At 41.0% G+C, this 18,957-nt stretch overlaps 2 protein-coding genes across 6 annotated transcripts in view; one reads left to right on the top strand and one right to left on the bottom strand.

Moving 5' to 3' along the window:
* CABLES1 (Cdk5 and Abl enzyme substrate 1) overlaps window positions 1-18,957 on the top strand; it is a 128,913-nt gene that overhangs the window by 28,458 nt on the left and 81,498 nt on the right. The gene's annotated exons all lie outside the window — the stretch shown is intronic.
* The window catches only part of TMEM241 (transmembrane protein 241), a 188,035-nt gene continuing 175,491 nt past the window's right edge, over window positions 6,414-18,957 (bottom strand). Inside the window, exon 15 of one of the 2 annotated variants that reach the window (XM_054017805.1) lies at window positions 6,414-6,671. In XM_054017805.1, the coding sequence (XP_053873780.1) occupies window positions 6,647-6,671 (25 nt within the window). In that variant the 3' untranslated portion in view covers window positions 6,414-6,646. Of the gene's footprint in view, window positions 6,672-9,462; window positions 9,740-18,957 lie in introns of those variants that run through there. The other variant, XM_054017808.1, reaches the window with a different exon arrangement.

Genomic DNA, 18,957 nt, shown 5'->3' with positions numbered 1-18,957 from the left:
AAATTGTTTTATAATCCATATAATAGGCCTCATTTTACCCCCATGTTGGTATAAATCAGGAGTAACTTTGTTGAAGTGAAGTGTGGGTGAGAGGTAAATAAAGTCCCACTGCATTACTGAACACAATCCTTTATATGGTGTAATAATGCCTGCAGAATATGCCTTTTGTCCTTTTACTTTTAAACAATTACTCACATACATGGATATAATTTCATAATGGATTGCAAAATAGGAGTAACCAAAAATCTGCGCTACAATCATGTAGCTTTTATACTTATAGAGAAGAGGGACACTTATAGAAGGCAAAAGAACACAAATTATCTTTTGGAAAGAGTATTATTTGATTAATTGCCTACTTGACATCCTTTGTGCAGATAATGTATTTGCAACAAGAGTTCATGCCCTGTACAGAGTTTTTGTTTGTTTGTTTACTATTTCTCATTAAATTGTGCAATCAGTGCTGGCACAGGTAAAGGTCCAGCTTGTGTTTGACTCATTGAGATGGTATTATAAATAGGAAACTAGGCTTTGTGCGCATAATCCCATTAAGCAATATTTTTGTTGTCCAAAAACTTTCCTCCTTACCACAAAGCTCTCGTGCCTGTGGCGAAAGCTCCTATGTCTGGGGTGAAGTGTTTTGTGACACATTTAAAAATGGACCTTTTGCCCTGTGCACAGTTTTTATAATGCTATAAGCTTTACCAGTGAACAAGTGTCTCTTTCTTTTCTGCCTGTGTTTATTCAGCTTGAGTCTGTGAAGCTGAATACACTGTTAGAGACACAAGTCAGATGATCTAAGCTGTGTGGCGTTATAAAATAGTTGATTTTTTTTTTTTTATGTGATGCATATAACTGAAGATATAGCAGAATTGTTACCTATACATTGGGTGGCTGCAATGTCTAGTTTTGAGTTTTAATTAAGTGTAATAAACATAGGCACACTTTCTTTATTTTTAAAAACCTGTTTCATAGTACTCAACAGATCATTTTTAAACTCAGTTGTTTTGGGGAGAGGGAGGAGTTAGTTGTAAGTTTGTTGAAAAATATTTTATAAAAAACAGTTGTGCAAAAATCCTCCCCGAACAGGTAACACATTAACTGTGCTCATGTCAGTAGTCCATTGACATTCCCTTTTTAAATTAGTCTGACTAATGTAGGGCCTTAAAGTTAAGCAGCTGCTTAACTGTTTTTGGATCAAGGCCCAACTCACTAAAGTTTTAAGAACATGAATACCTGAAGTCAAGGGAATAAAGATACTCACATAAGTCATTGCTGGTTCAGGCTAAAACAACAACTTTTTCAGTAACTTCTAAAATGCTTTAAAACCTTAGAGTTTGGAGTGGCACCATCTCATTTGCTGCTTTGAGAGCTCAAAAGAGATCATTCTACCCAGCCTCCAAAAGAAAAAGAATCTAACTACTATAGATATTAATACATACAAGACTGAACATGGCCAGTTTCCTTTAATATTACACTGATATTTAACATTAAAGAAAACAGATTTTACTATGGTATTATGAAATTATCAGAATATTGGACAATACCTAGCTCCCATGGAAGTCAATGGCAAAACCTCCCTTTATCTGAAATAAGAGTAGGATTGAAGTTCTTAAAAGAAGTGGTAGAGGACAGAGAAAACGAGTATCTTGACTCGTCATCTCTCTAATGTGTTAACATTTAAAACAGATACAAAGAATTGCTATGGTAATGTTTGCAAATAGTTCTTCATTTGCTTTAGGTATTTATTGTCTGATGCTCCCTATTTAAAAGAGGCTTTTCTATGTTATTCACAAAGGTATGAGAAAGCACTACCTCAGAATTTGGGGCGGGGTGTGATGTTTGTGGAGTAGTTAATGAGGTTATTGTTAGGGTTTCAAAACTAGGCCTCAAAATACTTTCTCATGCAATAATCCTTACTCAAGCAAGCAGTCCTTTTGCAGGATTAGGCATCTGATATTTAAACACCTCTCTCTCCCTTACACACACCAGTATTCTTGCTTTGCAGCATGCTAAAGGTATTTTGTAGAGCTCTTTTAATTCTTTGCACTCTTTGCTAATCATCTCAGAGTAAAGTTGTACAATATGTAGCTACTCTGTGTGCAGGAATAGTTGTTTCCACATTTTCCTTTTTTTTTAACAAGTGTGTTTTTATTGTAGCAGTTACCTGGTAATATGCACAAAAGTTAAGGTTGCACAGCCGTTTCTATTATAATCCCATCTTCACGTGTTCACAACTTTCTGAAACATCATCTTTTAGGCTTAGTGGAATTAGAGCAAAATCCTTTCAGTGGTTGTAAGGGAATGAAATGGGTTTTTTACTTTTAATTTCTAATTGCACCCCTCTCTCTCTCTCTCTCTCAATATATACACACACACAAGTCTACAGAAAAGATGGCTTTTTGAAATTTGACATAAACATAGTCTTCGTTGAGGGTTAGTGTTTATGCTTGTCTTGGGAGGAAAAATAAAAATATAGTGTAAACGCTGGAAAAGTGACTTCTGAAGCATGTGGCTGGTAGGGAAACCCGGGCCCACCTTCTAGTCCGGGTTCCAGCTCAGGGGCCCTCCAGTTAGCAGCCAAGGCCAGCACTGCTATTCCCCTGAGCCTTCTCCTACCTGCCCCCCCTCTCTGGGTTTGCCAGCCTCCCAAAATCCTCCTTCCAGGGAGCAATTGTGGACAACCCTAGGGTTACCATATTTAACAAATTAAAAAAAAAGAGGACCCTCCACGGGGCCCTGACCCCGCCCATTTCTCACCCCAGCCCCGCCCCAACTCCACCCCTTCCCCGCCCCACCCTAACTCCGCCCTCTCCTCCCTCCAACTCCCAGCCATGCGAAAAGGGCTGCCCGAGCGCTACTGGCTTCATGGTTTGCCGGGCAGCCCCCAGACCCTGCGCCCCCGGCTGGCGCTTCCCCAGCGTAGCTGGAGCCCTGGAGGGGAAGCGCCCAGCCTGGTGCGCAGGATCTGGAGGCTGCCCGGCAAACCGTGAAGCTGGTAGCGCCTGGGCTTCAGGCAGCCCCCTTGCCTCCGGACCCTGCGCCCCCAGCCGGGCACTTCCCCTCCCGGGCTCCGGCGGCGCAGGGTCCGGAGGCAAGGGGGGCTGCCCAAAGCCCGTAGCGCTCGGCTCTTAAACAGAGCCGAAGAGTCAGGGGAGGAGCAGAGCCGCCGCGGCCGTAGGCTCTGCTCCTCCCCTGACTCTTTGGCTCTGTTTAAGAGCCGAGCTGCCCAAGCGCTACCGGCTTCGAGCAGCCCCCCTTGCCTCCGGACCCTGCGCCGCCGGAGCCCGGGAGGGGAAGTGCCCGGACGGCGGCTGGGGTTCGGAGGCAAGGGGGCTGCCTAAAGCCCATAGCGCTCGGGCAGCTTGGCTCTTAAACAGAGCCGAAGAGTCGGGAGGAGCAGAGCAGCCGCGGGAGGGGAAGTGCCCGGCTGGCATTTTCCCGGACATGTTCGGCTTTTTGGCAATTCCCCCCGGACGGGGGTTTGATTGCTGAAAAGCCAGACATGTCTGGGAAAAACCGGACGTATGGTAACCCTAGACAACCCTCTGTATCCCAAACACACCTCCCTGCAGGAAGTGACTACAGCCTGCAGCCCCCTTCTTCTGCTAGCTCCTGGGCTTTACAATAGGCCTGCCTGTTCCTGCCCAGCTAAGTCTGTTCCCAATCAATCCCCCTGCGCCTGGCTCCTCCTCTAGGTGCAGGCTGTGGAGTTAATTAGCCCATCTTAACCCCTTCCAGTCTTGTGTGGTGTGAGAGTTGGTGTGATTGGGTGTCTACAAGTCTTGTGATATTTGCTGTATTTCTTAAAGCCTCAGTTCCAAGAGTCATGGGACCGAGACTCAGTTTTCACGTTTTTTAAAAACACAAAGCAAGTTTCTAGCCTTCATGGTTGCAAAAAAGCCTGAAAAAACATGAACCACCAAAGACTCAGATAATAGAAGGCAAATAAAGCACCCAAATATTTATAAAAATCTTATTTTTACAAATAATTAATTTGGGGTTCTCTTTCTTTTGCCTTTGGATTTCGGAGCCTCTAGATTGCACTCCATATTTTCAATTTTCCTCTGCAACAATGAGGGCTAGAAACTTACTTTTGTGTCAGTATTTTGTGTGTCCTAATAGGGTCAACTTCTGCCATCAGATACTTATGACTAGCCAGATTTAAGAGTGTTAGTCTGTATCAGCAAAAATGAGGAGTCCTTGTGGCACCTTAGAGACTAACAGATTTATTTGGGCATAAGCTTTTGTGGGGCTTATGCCCAAATAAATTTGTTAGTCTCTAAGGTGCCACAAGGACTCCTCGTTTTTTTTTTTTTTTTTTTTTTTTTTATGACTAGCCATTGATTTTTTTTTCAATCTGTGTTATGGTCAAGTATTGTAGAATTAAGGTTCTGACCATCCAAGTATTAACTCCATAACTTCAGCTTTTGCAGAACAGGAGGGTTGGAGGGAGGTTAGTTATTCGCTGTAATGGGTGATGAGGATTTATTATTGATTTCAGACCAGTTTTTCATTTCTTATACACATTCTTTATAAAACTATGTGTACATGCACCGAGAGCATTGAATAGGTGTATTTTAGATATCAAAATATTTATTTTAAAATAAAGAAGGGCTCAGTCTGGCAAAAACTTAATGCATATTTAGTTATTCAGGAGTAGATGAATGATCTATGAAATAGGTGTTAAAAAACAAACACTTAGAATGAAAAATTGCTCTATCAAAAATTCAACAGTCCAGATGAAGGCTGACAAAGCTTCCCCTCCAGTTCTCTAATCCTTCATCAAAACCAGGGAAGACAAGAAATTACATTTTGAATGTTAATAAAGCAAGAAATGCCTTTTTTTCTCTCCCCTGAAAAAGCTTTCAGGCCTTATTTAAAAAACGAAGACTGAGGGGGAGAGAACTTTCAGAGAAGGTAAAGTAAGGGGGGAAGTGGAAGGGATTTTTCTTTTTATTATTTATTTCCAGTATCTCAAAAATTGCTTAAATTTTGCTCAATTTGGGCAGAGACCAAGCATGGAAATTTTCAGATGCAAAAGTGAGTGTTTAGTAAGTTACGAGCACATGAAAATATAGGGGAATGGTAATGGAATGTGTTTTTTCAACCTTAAGTACAGCGTAGCAGCTGCTGTCAGAATGACTGCTCTAGAAAATGCCTCTTATTTGATGCTTGTCAGGGTGTTAGTTTATTATGTAATACAGCAGAAACCTTCTGTACATTTTCTGACTTTTTAAAGAACTGTTTGTGAATTGTTACTGTTTATTTTTAGGAGTAGGGTAGGAGATGGGTCTGGCACAGGGAGCACCAAACTGACAATGAGAATCATTATGTGAGAAAACAGGAATTTCTGCTGTTTGAGAAACAGATTGCATATTATAAGATGTACAAATGTATGTCAGGTTGGGTTGTTCACTTTTTTCACAAGCTTGTGGAAAATAACCTAAGGAATTGGATTCAAAGTAACTCTTCCAAAGCAAGGCAGGGAAGATAGGGGAATACATTGTGATGTACTGACTAATGTATGGGTATACCATTGGGTGCTACTGGGTGGAATGAAGTGTGTCTGCTTATACTGTCTTTTAAAACCCAGTCTACAATTGGAAATTGAGTAGTTGCTGAAAGTTATTTTCAGTAAGAGGTCTGAACCAGCAGTTCATAAGAAAAGACTTGGTGATACACATTCAGAGGGGAGTCTTACAGAAGTAAAGACACCCTGGTCCCTCTACTTTTTCAACTGGGCAATTTCTCCACCCAGTGGTAATGGCCTGCATCCACTGAATATTTGTGGCCTCCTTGCAGTCCCTGTTGAGGGGGATCATGACACCTTCCCTTCCCCACACCTTTCTCCACCGAAATTCCTAAAGAGGAGCCCCTCCTGCTTTGGTGCAGCTTCCCTGTCCATCTGCATCATCTCGAGGGACCCTCCACACCATCTTCCAGGAAGAGCAGGCCACACTTCAGTGAGAAAGTGCCCTGTGAAACACAAACCCAACAAGAGGATGAAGTCAAAGCCTCTCTGGCTAGTCAGAGTCCAGCCAGAAATCAATTCTGACCAAGGAGAGACCGGAGTATTAACTCCGGTTTTAGGGGAATCTTCTTGTTCCTTTCTCCACAGAATGGGATTACTTCAGACTTCTGGTTGTTTTCTGTGGTGAGGGTGGGTTATGTCATAGAAATTTCTATCTTCCCTTCCCACCTTAACCTCAATCCTCTGTCCTTGGATCAACAGAAACAGGACTGTGTCCTACAGACCGCCACACCACCTTGTGGTAGAAGCCATGTCTTATATCCCCACCCAATCAAAGGAGGCAGAAAGTTTGCTCTTAGTACTTGATGATGCACAAGTGGTCAGGAAGACAGAGACTTGTTTACCCTTATTTTTCAAACTGGTTTAATAATTATCAGAAAAAGCACTTTTTCTACATTGCATAATAGTTTAGTTTAACTCTGCAGAGAAAAGGAGGCATTGTGTTTGTGATGGAGTCTCTTCCTCAAAGTTTTTAGCTCCTAGTTGATATTTGAAAGAGCCATCATTCAGTAAAGTTAAATTGAGGAGTGGTAGATGATAGATGAGGACTATATATAGTCCAGATGTTGTCCTCATATGTATGAACAAAACTGCTTTACCAGTAAAGGAGCAAGATTAGCTCTTTATGGTCTTCAGTGTCCTTATAATATTGGGACATAGGCACAAAAGAAAAAATAGTATAAGTGAATATTATTTAAATCTGTCATTAGTCAGTTAGAACAGTTTGTGAAAATCAGCATGCATTTCCAGTCATTCAGATTTATGCAATCCTTTTAAACCTCATTGTACTATGACAGTAAGACAACTAATTAAATTTACTATACAAGAATTACTTTGGAAAATTAATATTTTAAAGAGCATTTTAATGGAAATAGTGTTCCGTTAGATAATTTATTATAACTGCTTGTTAAGCATCCCCAGCCAAACACCATGGTAAATTTTCTGTTGGCTGTATGTAGATCAACATGGACTAGGTCTTACTTCTCTGTGAATAAACTACAGAAAACATTCAGATGTTTAAAACTTTTTCTTTAATAATTCATTGTACTTTGTTTGAAGGAAGATTTCCATGTACAGTAGCCATGTGTTGTGTAGTACTTAATTCAATATCTCTAATTTTTCCTCAAGAAAAGTCTTCCAAGATATAAAAAGTTTCAAAGAGTTCTGTGATGATGGCTGAAATGAGAGTGGTAGTGTCTTGCCCTGCACAGGTGCAAGCTGGTGAACAATTGAGACCATAATGTTTCCTGCAATCTAGGCAAAACCCATTGCTTCTGCCACTGTAGATATGGTCAGTGTAGTAGTCTGCTTGGGTTTAGTTAGCTCCATTGAGGGTTAGAGCACACACATTTGCAAAAGGGAAGAAGCACAGTGGTGCACTGGTACAGCCCAGAGGTTCAGCATTCAGGTCCCAGTTCTGTACTCCTTGTTCATGTTGAGTAACACTCAAGCAAATAGTCGTGCTGACTTCAGTGGGCTTGCTAGTGTGAGCAGAGGTTCTAGAATTGGATCTTAAATTAGGAACTGAGGGTGACGCACAAAGCAACTTAGAGGTAGGCACCTAAGTCTGTGTGTGCCACCACTGTGATTCACAAAGTTCCTGCTTGGCTGCTGCCTAACCCTGTAGTCACCTTGCCTAACTTTCCACTGTAAAAGTTCCCTAGGTGCCTAAATTTTAGATCCTGGGGCATACATGTAGCCGCTTCCCTCTAGGCATCCAGATGCCTATCTCCCACCTAAGCCCCAGAGTGATTCACGAGCTGGGAAAGAGATATTTGGCTGCCTCAGTCACCTGTAGGGCCCAATCTGGTAGGCAACTGGAGAGCATGCCTACCAGAACAAGTCCCATTCAAAATCCATACAGAAGAGAAGGAGGTGGTGCCACCTTATAACTTTTAGCCCAGTGGTCAGAGCTCTCAGCCGGGGCATGGAAGATCTAGGTTTGATTCCCACCGCCAAAGTGGGAGGAGGGATTTGAACAAGAGTCTCCCACGTCTCAGAAGGGTGCTTTAACCACTGCACTACCAGATATTCCAAAGTGGGGCTCAGTCAGCCTCTCCCGTTGAGCAAATAATGTGAACAAATAATGAAAGTCATTGGAGCAGGGGAACTGGATGGGGGGGTCTCACATTTCCAGGGTGGGTGCCCTAATCATTGGGCTACAGTCTCTCTCCTCACTCACCTACCCCTGTAACAGACCCATGACCTCTGGGCTGAGCTACTGAAGTCCTCCAATCATGATTTAAAGACTTAAGTTACAGTGTAAATGGTGGGTTCTCTGTATCCCACACTGCAGAGGGAGACAAAAAAACCCAGGGTATGCCAGTCTGACCTGAGGGAAAAATTCCTTCCCGACCCCAAATATGGTGATCAATTGAACCTTGAGCATTTGGGCAAGACCCACCAGCCAGACACCTGCGAAAGAATTCTCTGACACTCAACATTGCAACACCTAAGTACCTTCATGGATCCCACTCTAAGAGCCATAGAGAACCTGTTAAAAATGGGAAGTAGCATAACTGCTTTGTACAACTGGCTGAGGACCAGTGGTGTACAGTGATGTTACATCTACTATCAGACTAGGTCATTGAAGGGCTTATTGCAGCTCAGAAAGTTAGCACAAAAATAGTCCTGATTAAAACTTCAGTGATGTAAAAGCTATTGAGAGGAAAATATGTACAGGAGAAGTTAGACATTCTGGATATGCATAGCTCTTGAATCTAAAGAAAATATATGCTAGCTAATTTCTCTTAACTATCCTGTCTAATAAAAAGCCAATTAAAATGATCCAGAAATAAATTGTCCAGAATATAATCCATAATTAGTCTATTTATTCACTTTCTAAATTTTGGAGTTTGCAAGGAGTTGCATTTGTTCTAAGTATAAAAATGACAGCCCTTCAGTTTAAATTATCATGGTCACTGTTTTATCACTTACGGCCTTCCTCCCCTGCTCTCCCATCCCTTCCCCTGCAATACTTTAATATTATGGCTCATTTATCCAGAGTAAAAATAATTTCCCTTTGTTGAATACACTGCTCCTTTTGATTAGATCAAAAAGGGGGCCCCTCCTAAGCCCTTCACTCCCAGCTATGAGAGTCTACCAAGTAGGACACACTCGAGTAGGCAACCTGAGGTCAGCAGTTCTTCCTGTGCAGAAGATTATCATAGGCTAGAATGGATTAATTGAAATTATTCTGGCAATGAATAAACCTCCGATAGGGCCAACTGAATTCCTTTGACTGTTTACCAAAATTCTCAAATTGATCTGAAGCTAATTTCCTGATCAGCACGGTAATTAGAATTCTGGATGATAATTATATTTACAATAGAGAATATGTATTAATAACATATCCTCTGAAGATTCCAAATGAGCTATAAAAGAACCAAATCACTGTTTCAGAGGGTGACAGCAGTAACATTAACTGGATAAGTTACATCTGATAATGGTCTGGTTTTATTTGCATGAAGCTGTCAGCTTGAAGTATTGAAATGTAGGAGATAATGTGAAATTCCTAAGCCTGAATTATAGTAGTTGTATCCTCATCAGGGTACCTTTCAAATATACATTAGGGGGAAAAAAGCAAAGTATTACATATAATGTCTGATGCTGTTGGATCTTTTACTTCAAAATACTTAGTTCAGCGCATTCAAGAATAGAACTTGTTTGAAACAACACAAGGTCTGCAGTGGGGCGAGGGGGTGAAATCTGTTGAAGATTGAAAAGAAGAATGATAGTTACTTGTTTTGTTCAACTAATTTGTTTCAGGTTGTAACTAGGCATTTCAGTTTCACCATTGGTTTTACAGTATAAAATAGAACCTTCAAAATTGAAAACCAACTTGTAATAAGGTATATAAAATGTGAGTATCAAAAAAATCTAATGGAGTTCTCTTGAACTAAACAATCACTCTAACAGATAAACATTTCTAGTACTGAAAAAACAAAACAAATAAAAATATATGTAACAATTGAGTGTTCAATACCATACCAGGCTCAAAGTTAAGCAGAGATCTTGTAGGTAACTAACTTAATTTAAATCCCTGTTGGTCCTAATTAAAATTACCTGTAGTGACATCCTAATTCATTAGCATTCTGAAGGAGCGATTATCTCACCCTTTATATACTGCAGTTACAAGTCATATTCCCAGAGGAACACACTTCTAGCAGGAGTTAGAACATACATTCTTTTGCTGGTTTACTAATCTAGACCTTTAAAAATTTCACTCCCAAGCTACTACATCAAACTTCCTACTGATCTAAAAATAATTTTGAGTAAGACATGTGGGTAGAACAATTGAAATACGTCCTCTTAAAATGAGGAGCACTTTATGTATTTCATTAAGCAAAAGCAATAATAAAATATCCCCTTTCAAGTGGGGAAACCGAGGTTAACTGACTTCCAAAAGACAATGCCCCCAAGTCTATGGCAGAACCAAAAGTAGAGCCCAGTCAACAAAAGCAATTGTATTGAAATTATCTGAGATGCTGTGCAAGAAACTCAATTCACTCCCAGTTGTGGTCTCTCACTGAGCTGGGACTGCTTGGGAGGCAGAGCACTCAGGCTCAAAGTGGGAAGGGAGAAAGCCATATATCAGCATATAGCAAAATCCTCCAAACTATGAAAAGAAGCATTCACAGAAGGCCTCCTTTGCTGAAAAGAATGGGAGTAACAACATAGAACATTTGAGAGGAAAAGGGAATTAGAAAGACATAGGTCTTTGGGGAAAAAAAACTTTATACAGATTAGTTTGTCCATGTACACTTTATCCCTAGTTTCCCCAACATTAGTGAAATTGCTAAATTAGGGGATTGTTTTAAGCAGGTAGATGTTTCATTTTTATAATGACTTCAGAAAGTGACTGACTATGGCCCTGATCCTGCCAAGCACCTACATCTGTGCTAAGCCCCACTGGTAATAAAAGTCCATCTGAAAGCAATTTGCAGGATCATGAGCTACATTTCTGTCTATAATCACAATGGGGATTCCCTTCCCATCCATATTTATTACACATCTGCAGGGGATACAAAGACACAGCTCTGTTATACAATATTAGACTCTAGAAGTGTGGCTTTAAAAAAAAAAAAAAAAAAAAAAAGTCAGGCCTGGACCAAATTCGTTGCTTGTGGAAAGAGCACATCTCTATTTACCTCTAGAGTCCAAAAGGAATATGGAGATAAATGGCTTCTCTCACCTATAATAAGTGCATTTTATTTTAAGGTAGTTGTCAGTTCTGTGCAGCCTTATCAGCCTGATAATTGTGGGTTACTTGATTTGTTTTCTACATATGTTTTGGGTAATTTGCTTTTTACACATTCTCCCCCCTCTCCTCCCCCCAAAAATCATTTATATTTCCTACACCAGTAATTCCATCCATAATTTTAAACTGCTGTTGTACTCTGATAAGTAACATTATAGGGCTCTCTGTTTGCTAGACCTTAGTGTATGCCAAATAGAGAATTAGGGGGTAAAGTTCATCCTTGTGTAGAAAACCATAACAAAACCTAGCTAGTTCAACTGCACTCCATGATCTGGTCTTGTATTTTCCCATTATTTTGCAAGATGGGGTATATCTGCCTTGCAACAATAGGCCCCACCCCCTAGGATGTTATGGCCCCACAACCAAGTCCAAATAACCACTCTTCTCAGTGCAGCATGACCAAATGGTCAGAAACAGTAGAGCTGTCCTTAGATTCAAGGCAGCATGGCCTAGTGGCCCCCATCAATGAGGTAGCTCTGTAGGTCAGGGCAGCATGGCCCAATGGCCAGAGTCCAAGGTGGGGGGGGGGGGGGCTGTCCCAGTGGCCAGAACCAGCAAGGCTACCCCTCAGCACAGAGTGGCCTGTCCCAGTGTCCAAGAAGGTGGTGAGTCATCACCTAGGGGTGGGTTGGCAGCTAGGCCCTCCCTACTCCACCAGGTCCCAGCCCAGGGGACTATCCCCAAAACATGTATCCACCACTGGGTCAGTTGGGATCCTTCCAAAACACACACACACACACACGCACACTCCATTCTCAGCTCCACAATCAGATCAAGGTCGGATTCCCCTGGGCTACTTCCTACCCTATCTTCCTGCTCCATAGTCCACAGGTCCTCTGGTTCTCCAGGGTGGTCAGCAGATAAAGTTCCCAGCAACTCCTTCCCCTTATGGGCCTCCACAGACAGCTGGGTCTCAGCCTGCCTGGCCTCTGTGGTCTGGGGCGCTAACAGCTCCCAGACAGGAGCCTGCAACACACATCCTCTCTCCTCCATGGTCAGCCCTGAGTGAGCGGAGCTGTTCCTTTTTATACTGTGGTTCCAGTTGGGGCATTCCCAGCAGGACGGGAGGGGCAAGTGGCATGGCTTCCTTAGCCCAAAGTATGAGGTTAACCTCTTCCTGTCCAGTGCAGGGCAGGTATGCCCCATCACATCTATGTAGGTGTCTGGATTAGTTCCTTTTCAATTATAGTTATGAAATAGGTGACTAGCCTTAAAATCACATTGTGGCATTAGGATGCTAGTAACAAGAATTCCATTGTGTTATTTTAGAGACCAATTTAAATATGAAGCAGTCATCAAAAGTTTTTGGGAGAAATGAATGTGATTTAACTTAATTTTTCTCCTAGGTTTAAAACTTAGTTGACAATTGATCAGGTAATCTATACTGGAAAGTTGATGTTGGGGCTGTTTGAGAGATCAGCTAAAAGTAACATAGTCTTTTGCTGTTACAGCTTTGAGTGTTTGTTTACACTGGTGCATGCTAACTAAATTGTTTTTCAGTGTATTTCTGGAAGTTTTAGATGGATCAATTCTGCTGTTACTGGCATGTTTATTGGCTTTTCTTTTTTATTTGTGAAAACTATTAAACTCCATATATATGAATTATTTAAGGTTCTTTGTATCTAACTATGTACGGTTTCTTATGAAATCCCAGAGTTACTTTGGGAAAAGATAATATGGAGTGCAACTTTCAGCTGTGTGGACTTACATAGTTTAGTCCTGAGTTTTACCTACTTAAAATTATTATAATTTGGCAAGAAATATGATCTGTATTTGATTTTTTTTTAAATCCACCTTTACTTACATGTGAAAATTAGCCCCTCCCCCTCCAAAATTGCCTTAATGTGTTTTGAGGCATACTAAAAATGTTTGTCACTGTACTGGGTACCTCCATAGCTTTTGTTTTGATTTCATGAATAGCAGCAAGTGTATTACAAGCATTCCTTTCATCAGTATAGCCAAGCTGGTGTTTATATCAATGCTAGACTGTCTCAGGGCTTTGATTCTTCTCTTACTTACATTACTGTAATTCCATTGACATCACTGGAGTTACTGCTCACTGATACACTACAGAGGGCTGCTGCAGTCCAGTTTTAAGTTTTGGCCAGCAATTACCAACAAATAAATTGCACCACTGCCTTGCTAGCTGTTAAACTAATGCAAACAAGAAGCCTATCATTTCTTCACAATGAAGTAAAGTTCAGAAAAAGAATAGTGCACTGAAAACCTCAGAATAAGCATGTTTCTGGAGAGGCCTTCCTGAGGGACAGTCCTAAACCCAGGCTCTGAGCATGGAGACGAGGAATGCTCCATGTGAAGTCTGCCTGACGTGAAGAGTCCTAGAATGAATATTCAAAAGTAAAACAGAATTTCCCCTTTCAACCTCTTCGTTTTGTTTGAAAAATACAGCATATGCTCTCCAAATTTACAGCCCTTACTCTTTGAGTAAAGAATTATTTTTCTGAGCATTTACAAGTAAATCTGTATTGCTTTAAATTAATTAATTAAAATTAATTAAAAAACTGTATTCTTTAAGAAATTTAGCATCCATGTCAGTCGTTTATTTTTTTCCAAATGATCATAACTATAGAATAACTGAGGCTCTTCAAACTTTCCATGTACTTAACATTAATTGAAGTCTTGTGCATAGGCTGTATTTGAAGAAATTAAGCTATAAATCATAGTTTTAATTACAACCTATCTAATTTTTTTGGGTATTACATAGGCGACAGACAGGGTCAGGTCAGCAACTCAGGTAACTCTTAAATAGTACAGTTCTGACATGATTGGTTGAGTTACCAGTAATCACCCTTCCTCTATAGCTAATTTGCATGCAACAGTTCTATTGGTTGTAACAACTGGTATAAGGAAGACCAAACATGTATTAAGAGTTCTCAGTGGTAGACTACTTGGCCAGTTATCACTGCTGGCGTTTCATGGCTGCATGCTATATTTGGGCATCAGTACAAGATGTGCTCCCCAGGCTCTGCTGTCTCAGGTAGACAGCACACAAAGGTAGCACTGCCGAGGAAGACTGATGCAGTGGTTGCCATCAAAGTACATAGACATTGGGCCTTTGGCACTGGGTTCTCCCTGTCCCCCTTTTACATTGCGTCAGACCTAACGCAACCCTTCAAAGCAATATATCAATTGTATATTAAAGGCCAAAGACAAAAAAGCTACATTAAGGTGGACTTAAAATTGAGAGAATGTGTCAGTAATTTAAGGATAAAAAACATTACAGGGATTTATTAATTTTTCCCAAACCAGGGAATTCAGAATTAAGGATACACTTTAAAGAAATTTGTTATGAAATGGAAATGCTCAAGAAAGGTACCCAAAAACTGTAACTCTATCCTGTAGTTAAGGAACATGCAAATTGTTTTTAATGTGTTTATCAAATCAGTTTCAATTAATCTGGACCACAAACACTAAAATTCCCTAATCATAAAGTTAGGCATTACTACAGGGCAGAGTTAAGGTTGTTTGTCTTTCTTAACTGTGCATTTCTTTACCTTAACATCTGAATTTCTGTCACATGAGACCTTAACTCTTAATTCTATTCTGCCATTAATTTCTTTAATTTTGGCATAAGCGTAATCATACTGAGGTATGTATTTCAAAGTTGCCTCTACCTACTTTGGTGTCTTAGAACCCAATCCTACAAACTCTTACTTAAACAAATACCGGTAGTTCCACTGATTTCAGTTCAGCTGCTGTTCTTAGAAGGGGTTCTCAGAATCTGGCTCTTAGGTTATAGTGCAACTTCTGAATAACACAAATTCTCATCCTAGTACAACAGATAATGATTAACAAGCAGATATGGCACAGGGAAAATTGGTTTGATTTTGCACTGAGAGAGGCTATTCTAGTAAAACACGGACCATATAAAAAGGAAATAAAGATGAGGGATTTGTATATCCTTTACAAAGCTATTGTTTTGAAAATAGCAATGGTGTTTATAGGACAAATGATAAATCATGTGGTTTTGCTCCTTTTGCTAGCTTTGAATGTCTTTGACATCTGCTCAGTGATGTCTTATTATAAGATGCTGCATGTTTTGTAGTAATGGCTGTTCTGAAAAAGACAGCCATGTTAATGTCTTGAGCGATCTAAAATGTATCTTTGTACAAAAGCTTGCCTAGTAGTTCCTGAAGAACTAGCAAAGGGTACATAAACCAGTGGCTTTTTATTTAGTCCCTGTCACAAGGTGGCTGGCCAACCCCAGTAAAAGAAGCAGGTCCAGTGCCCCTGTGCCAGAACAGGTACTTCCACTTTGGCCAATTAAGAGGGCAGGGCAGTACCCTGGATATGGGAAGGGAGGATCTGAGGGAAGAGGAGACTAGTGTGTTGGAGAGACTCAGTGAGTCAAGGAGATTCAGTCAGGAAAAGGGCAGGTGAGAGCTGTCTGAGAGTCAAGATAGGGTCTCCAGGGAAAGCTGAAGTGAGTAGAAAGCTCGCTGCAGGCCCTCGCTGGAAAGGAGGCGGGATTATCAGGGAGCCAGTAGAAGTGCTGGCCTACTAACCTTCTAGAGCTAGAGCCAGTGCTGGGAGGCTGGAAAGGGCTGAGGGCTAGGAGGCCAGGGGAGGGGCTGGTCTCCTGATCTTCCTGAGCCAGAGAACCATGGCCAGAGAAAGATAGAGGGCTGAAGGGTGAGAGCAGCTGAGGGAGATGCCTGCTGGCTGTCTGAGCTGGAGAACTGAAGCTAGAGGGTCAGAGAGAGCTGAAGTCTGGAAGTGAGGCATGGCAAGAGTTCTTGGAGCTGTCCTGGAGAGCTGGGGGGTGATGAGAGTAGCCGGAGCTGTACTTGGTGTGTTGCATGTATTGTTTGGACAATGCTGGGTAATTCTGGCCTGTGATTGTGGGAGATTTGTTATGATTTATGTGCACAGGACTTTGGTAATAAATTAACCCTGCAAGTGAGTGAGAGAGAGAGAGCGATTTCAGAAAGACTTAATGGACTATTTCTGGGGACTCTGAAGCAGGGAAACTAAGACAGGCATGTCATGTTGCAGCATGCAAGAGGAAGGTGCTCCAGTGGTACTGCCTTCTTACAGTCCTGTTTAAATTATTCAACAGACAGTAAAATAAAATAATTTGTAGACGTGAATCAAAAATGCTTTTGGCTGAATAAATGGCCAACTGTATGTAATGTGTGATATACATTTTAGGGGGTTGAGGGACATTTTTTGAGCCTCTAGCCTCTTGTACTGAAACCCTATCCCTACGGAGTGCTGTTATGTCTTATTACAGTTGGGTCATGGTCAGCAGTAGGCGGATGGGTAACAGAGGCTACTGCCTGCAGAGAAAAAATAATAGGCTTCACGCAGGGGCTAGGGAAGATAAAGACAAACTAGGCCCCAAACCCAACAACATTTTGGGTGTCCCTTCCACCAGAGCTGCAGGACCCCATCTTACCCAGTGAGAAACTTCCTCCCGGACCCCCTGCTTCAAACACACTTTTTTTTTTTTTTTTTTATCCCACTTGGACCCAGAACCACACTTCTTTTAACACGTCTGAGGCTGAACTGATGAGCAGAAGAGGCCAGTACTGTTTTGAGCATCTCTCACAATTCTACCATATCTCTCTTCTGTTTACCAGAACCGTTTATGTACTCTGTGTGTGTAATAAACAGAATCTGCTTCCACTGTCTTCAATGGAGTTACTCCTGATTTACCCGTGTGCAAATTCGAGAAGAATCATGGTTGATTTACCCTTAAGTTAGGCTGACATAGCTACTTCTGTGTGGGGGGGAAAAAAAAATCACACCCCTGACTGATAATAGCTATACCAACCAAACCCCCACAGTAGCCGGAATGATGTTGACAAAAGAGTGCTTCTGTCGACATAACTAACTTCATTCAGGGAGGTGGTGTGCCTACACCAACAGAAAACCCCCATCTGTCTCTGTAGGCCGAGTCTACGCTACAGGGCTATGCCAATATAGTCTCCATAGTATAGACACAGCCTCTGATCCATCTATCAGACACAGATGATTCTAGTTAACTGAGGGGACTTGTGGTACATTTTAATTATTGTAATGTTTTGACATTTCACATATGTTCATCTAGTGTTGTATTTAATAGTGTCTTTTGTTTGGTTGGTTTGGGGTTTTTTGTTTTGTTTTTTTTTACATTCCTTCTTTTCTGTATTTCTTTTCTGGCACTGTATTTGTGTATTTTATATCTATATCAGACAAACAACAAATTTTGATACAGCCAACAAATTCTACTAGGTCTTCCCTCCATTTATTAAAATCTTTTATGTCTAATATATATGTGTTTAGTATGCTCACATATTGTACATGAATGGGTTCAGTCCATTATGGGTTACTATGGTAGAATTTTGTGAGCCACTTCAAAGCTTGTGTCTAGCCGTTCAACAGTGGGAGAGGATGAGGGCTAGAGAAGGAGAATGGTTTGGATTGCAAAGTAGGTGAGGTGGCAGGCTCAAGCAGGGAGAATGTTTGGGAAGGTCCCAGCTGGGAGAAGCATTCTTATAACCGGGGGCTGAGGTTAGTTCTGTCTCAGCTGTTTCCCACCCTCTTCTTTTAAACTGGAAAGTCTCAAAAACTTGCCCTGGAGGAGATAGTGGAGACCAAACAGGAAATCGCACTGTTGAAATCATCTCCAGATTTTAGTATACAGACAGTTAGGCTAATCTAGTTTTGCAATGCGTGCCTCAACGGGAACAGGTTGTTGAGTCAATGTTGGGCATTCACCACCACAGTCGGATAACTACTTTCTCTTGAATCAGAATATCAATGAGACCTCCTTAATGCCCTGTGAAAAAGTCATATTCCAAACCATAACTTCATCCTGCACAGAGGTAGCTATTAAGCGGAGTTATCTTTCAGAGCATCCTTTTTTCTGTGGTTTGAATTACTGTTTCTTAATTAACAAAACAATTGATGTATTTTTCAAAATACGCTGAAGGTTTTTAGTTTTGTTTTTTTTAAGCTCTCAACTGCAGCTGCATTCCAAAACTATTAAACAGTTTTAAAGATCTGAAGCATTCGTTGGATTTCTTTCCAGGCTTTACAGAGAAGGCAGCTCTTTGTAGTTTTTATTACATATAATTAATTACAGCTCTTGCATCAGCCTGTCCTGTTCCTTCCTATCACTTTGGGTGCCTCCGGACAATTCTCCTTTTTTTCAGAAGCTTATTCAGGATTTGTTTTCCTATATTTCTCTTTCTGTAATGTTAGATGAGCAGAGACCAAAAACTACCTTTTATTATATAATGATGCAGATACCTGGATTTTGTGAAATTTCCTGACATGTTGATAGTGTTTATTTAATGGCTTGTCTCCTGTTCTTCAAAATCCTAGGAGCTAAAAGTGTTCATCTAGTGTTAATGTCCAAGTCAGCCTTCTTTAATTGAGAACACCTCTTCAGTGACTTTTTGAGTACTCACAGCAGAGGGTAAATTTAAATCAAACCTGCCATGTCTCCCAGGAAATCAGGCTATTTTGGTCCCTCTAAAAGTCCCAAGATACAATATTTTAAACTCGGGTATAAACAGTAAACAGCCCTGACAGTCTAACCCTGCTGCTTCTCTGGGACTTGTTCTTTCATATTGGTTCTGGTCACTGCAGAAATGAGATGAACATATTGGACACCTGAACTAAGACAATCTCAAATTGATATGATTTCTTGACCCTT

The sequence above is a fragment of the Malaclemys terrapin genome, chromosome 2, assembly GCF_027887155.1.
Source record: "Malaclemys terrapin pileata isolate rMalTer1 chromosome 2, rMalTer1.hap1, whole genome shotgun sequence".
In the NCBI taxonomy this organism is placed as follows: domain Eukaryota; kingdom Metazoa; phylum Chordata; order Testudines; family Emydidae; genus Malaclemys; species Malaclemys terrapin.
Note: the sequence above shows the minus strand (reverse complement) of the source record. Positions and strands in the feature narration are given on the sequence as shown.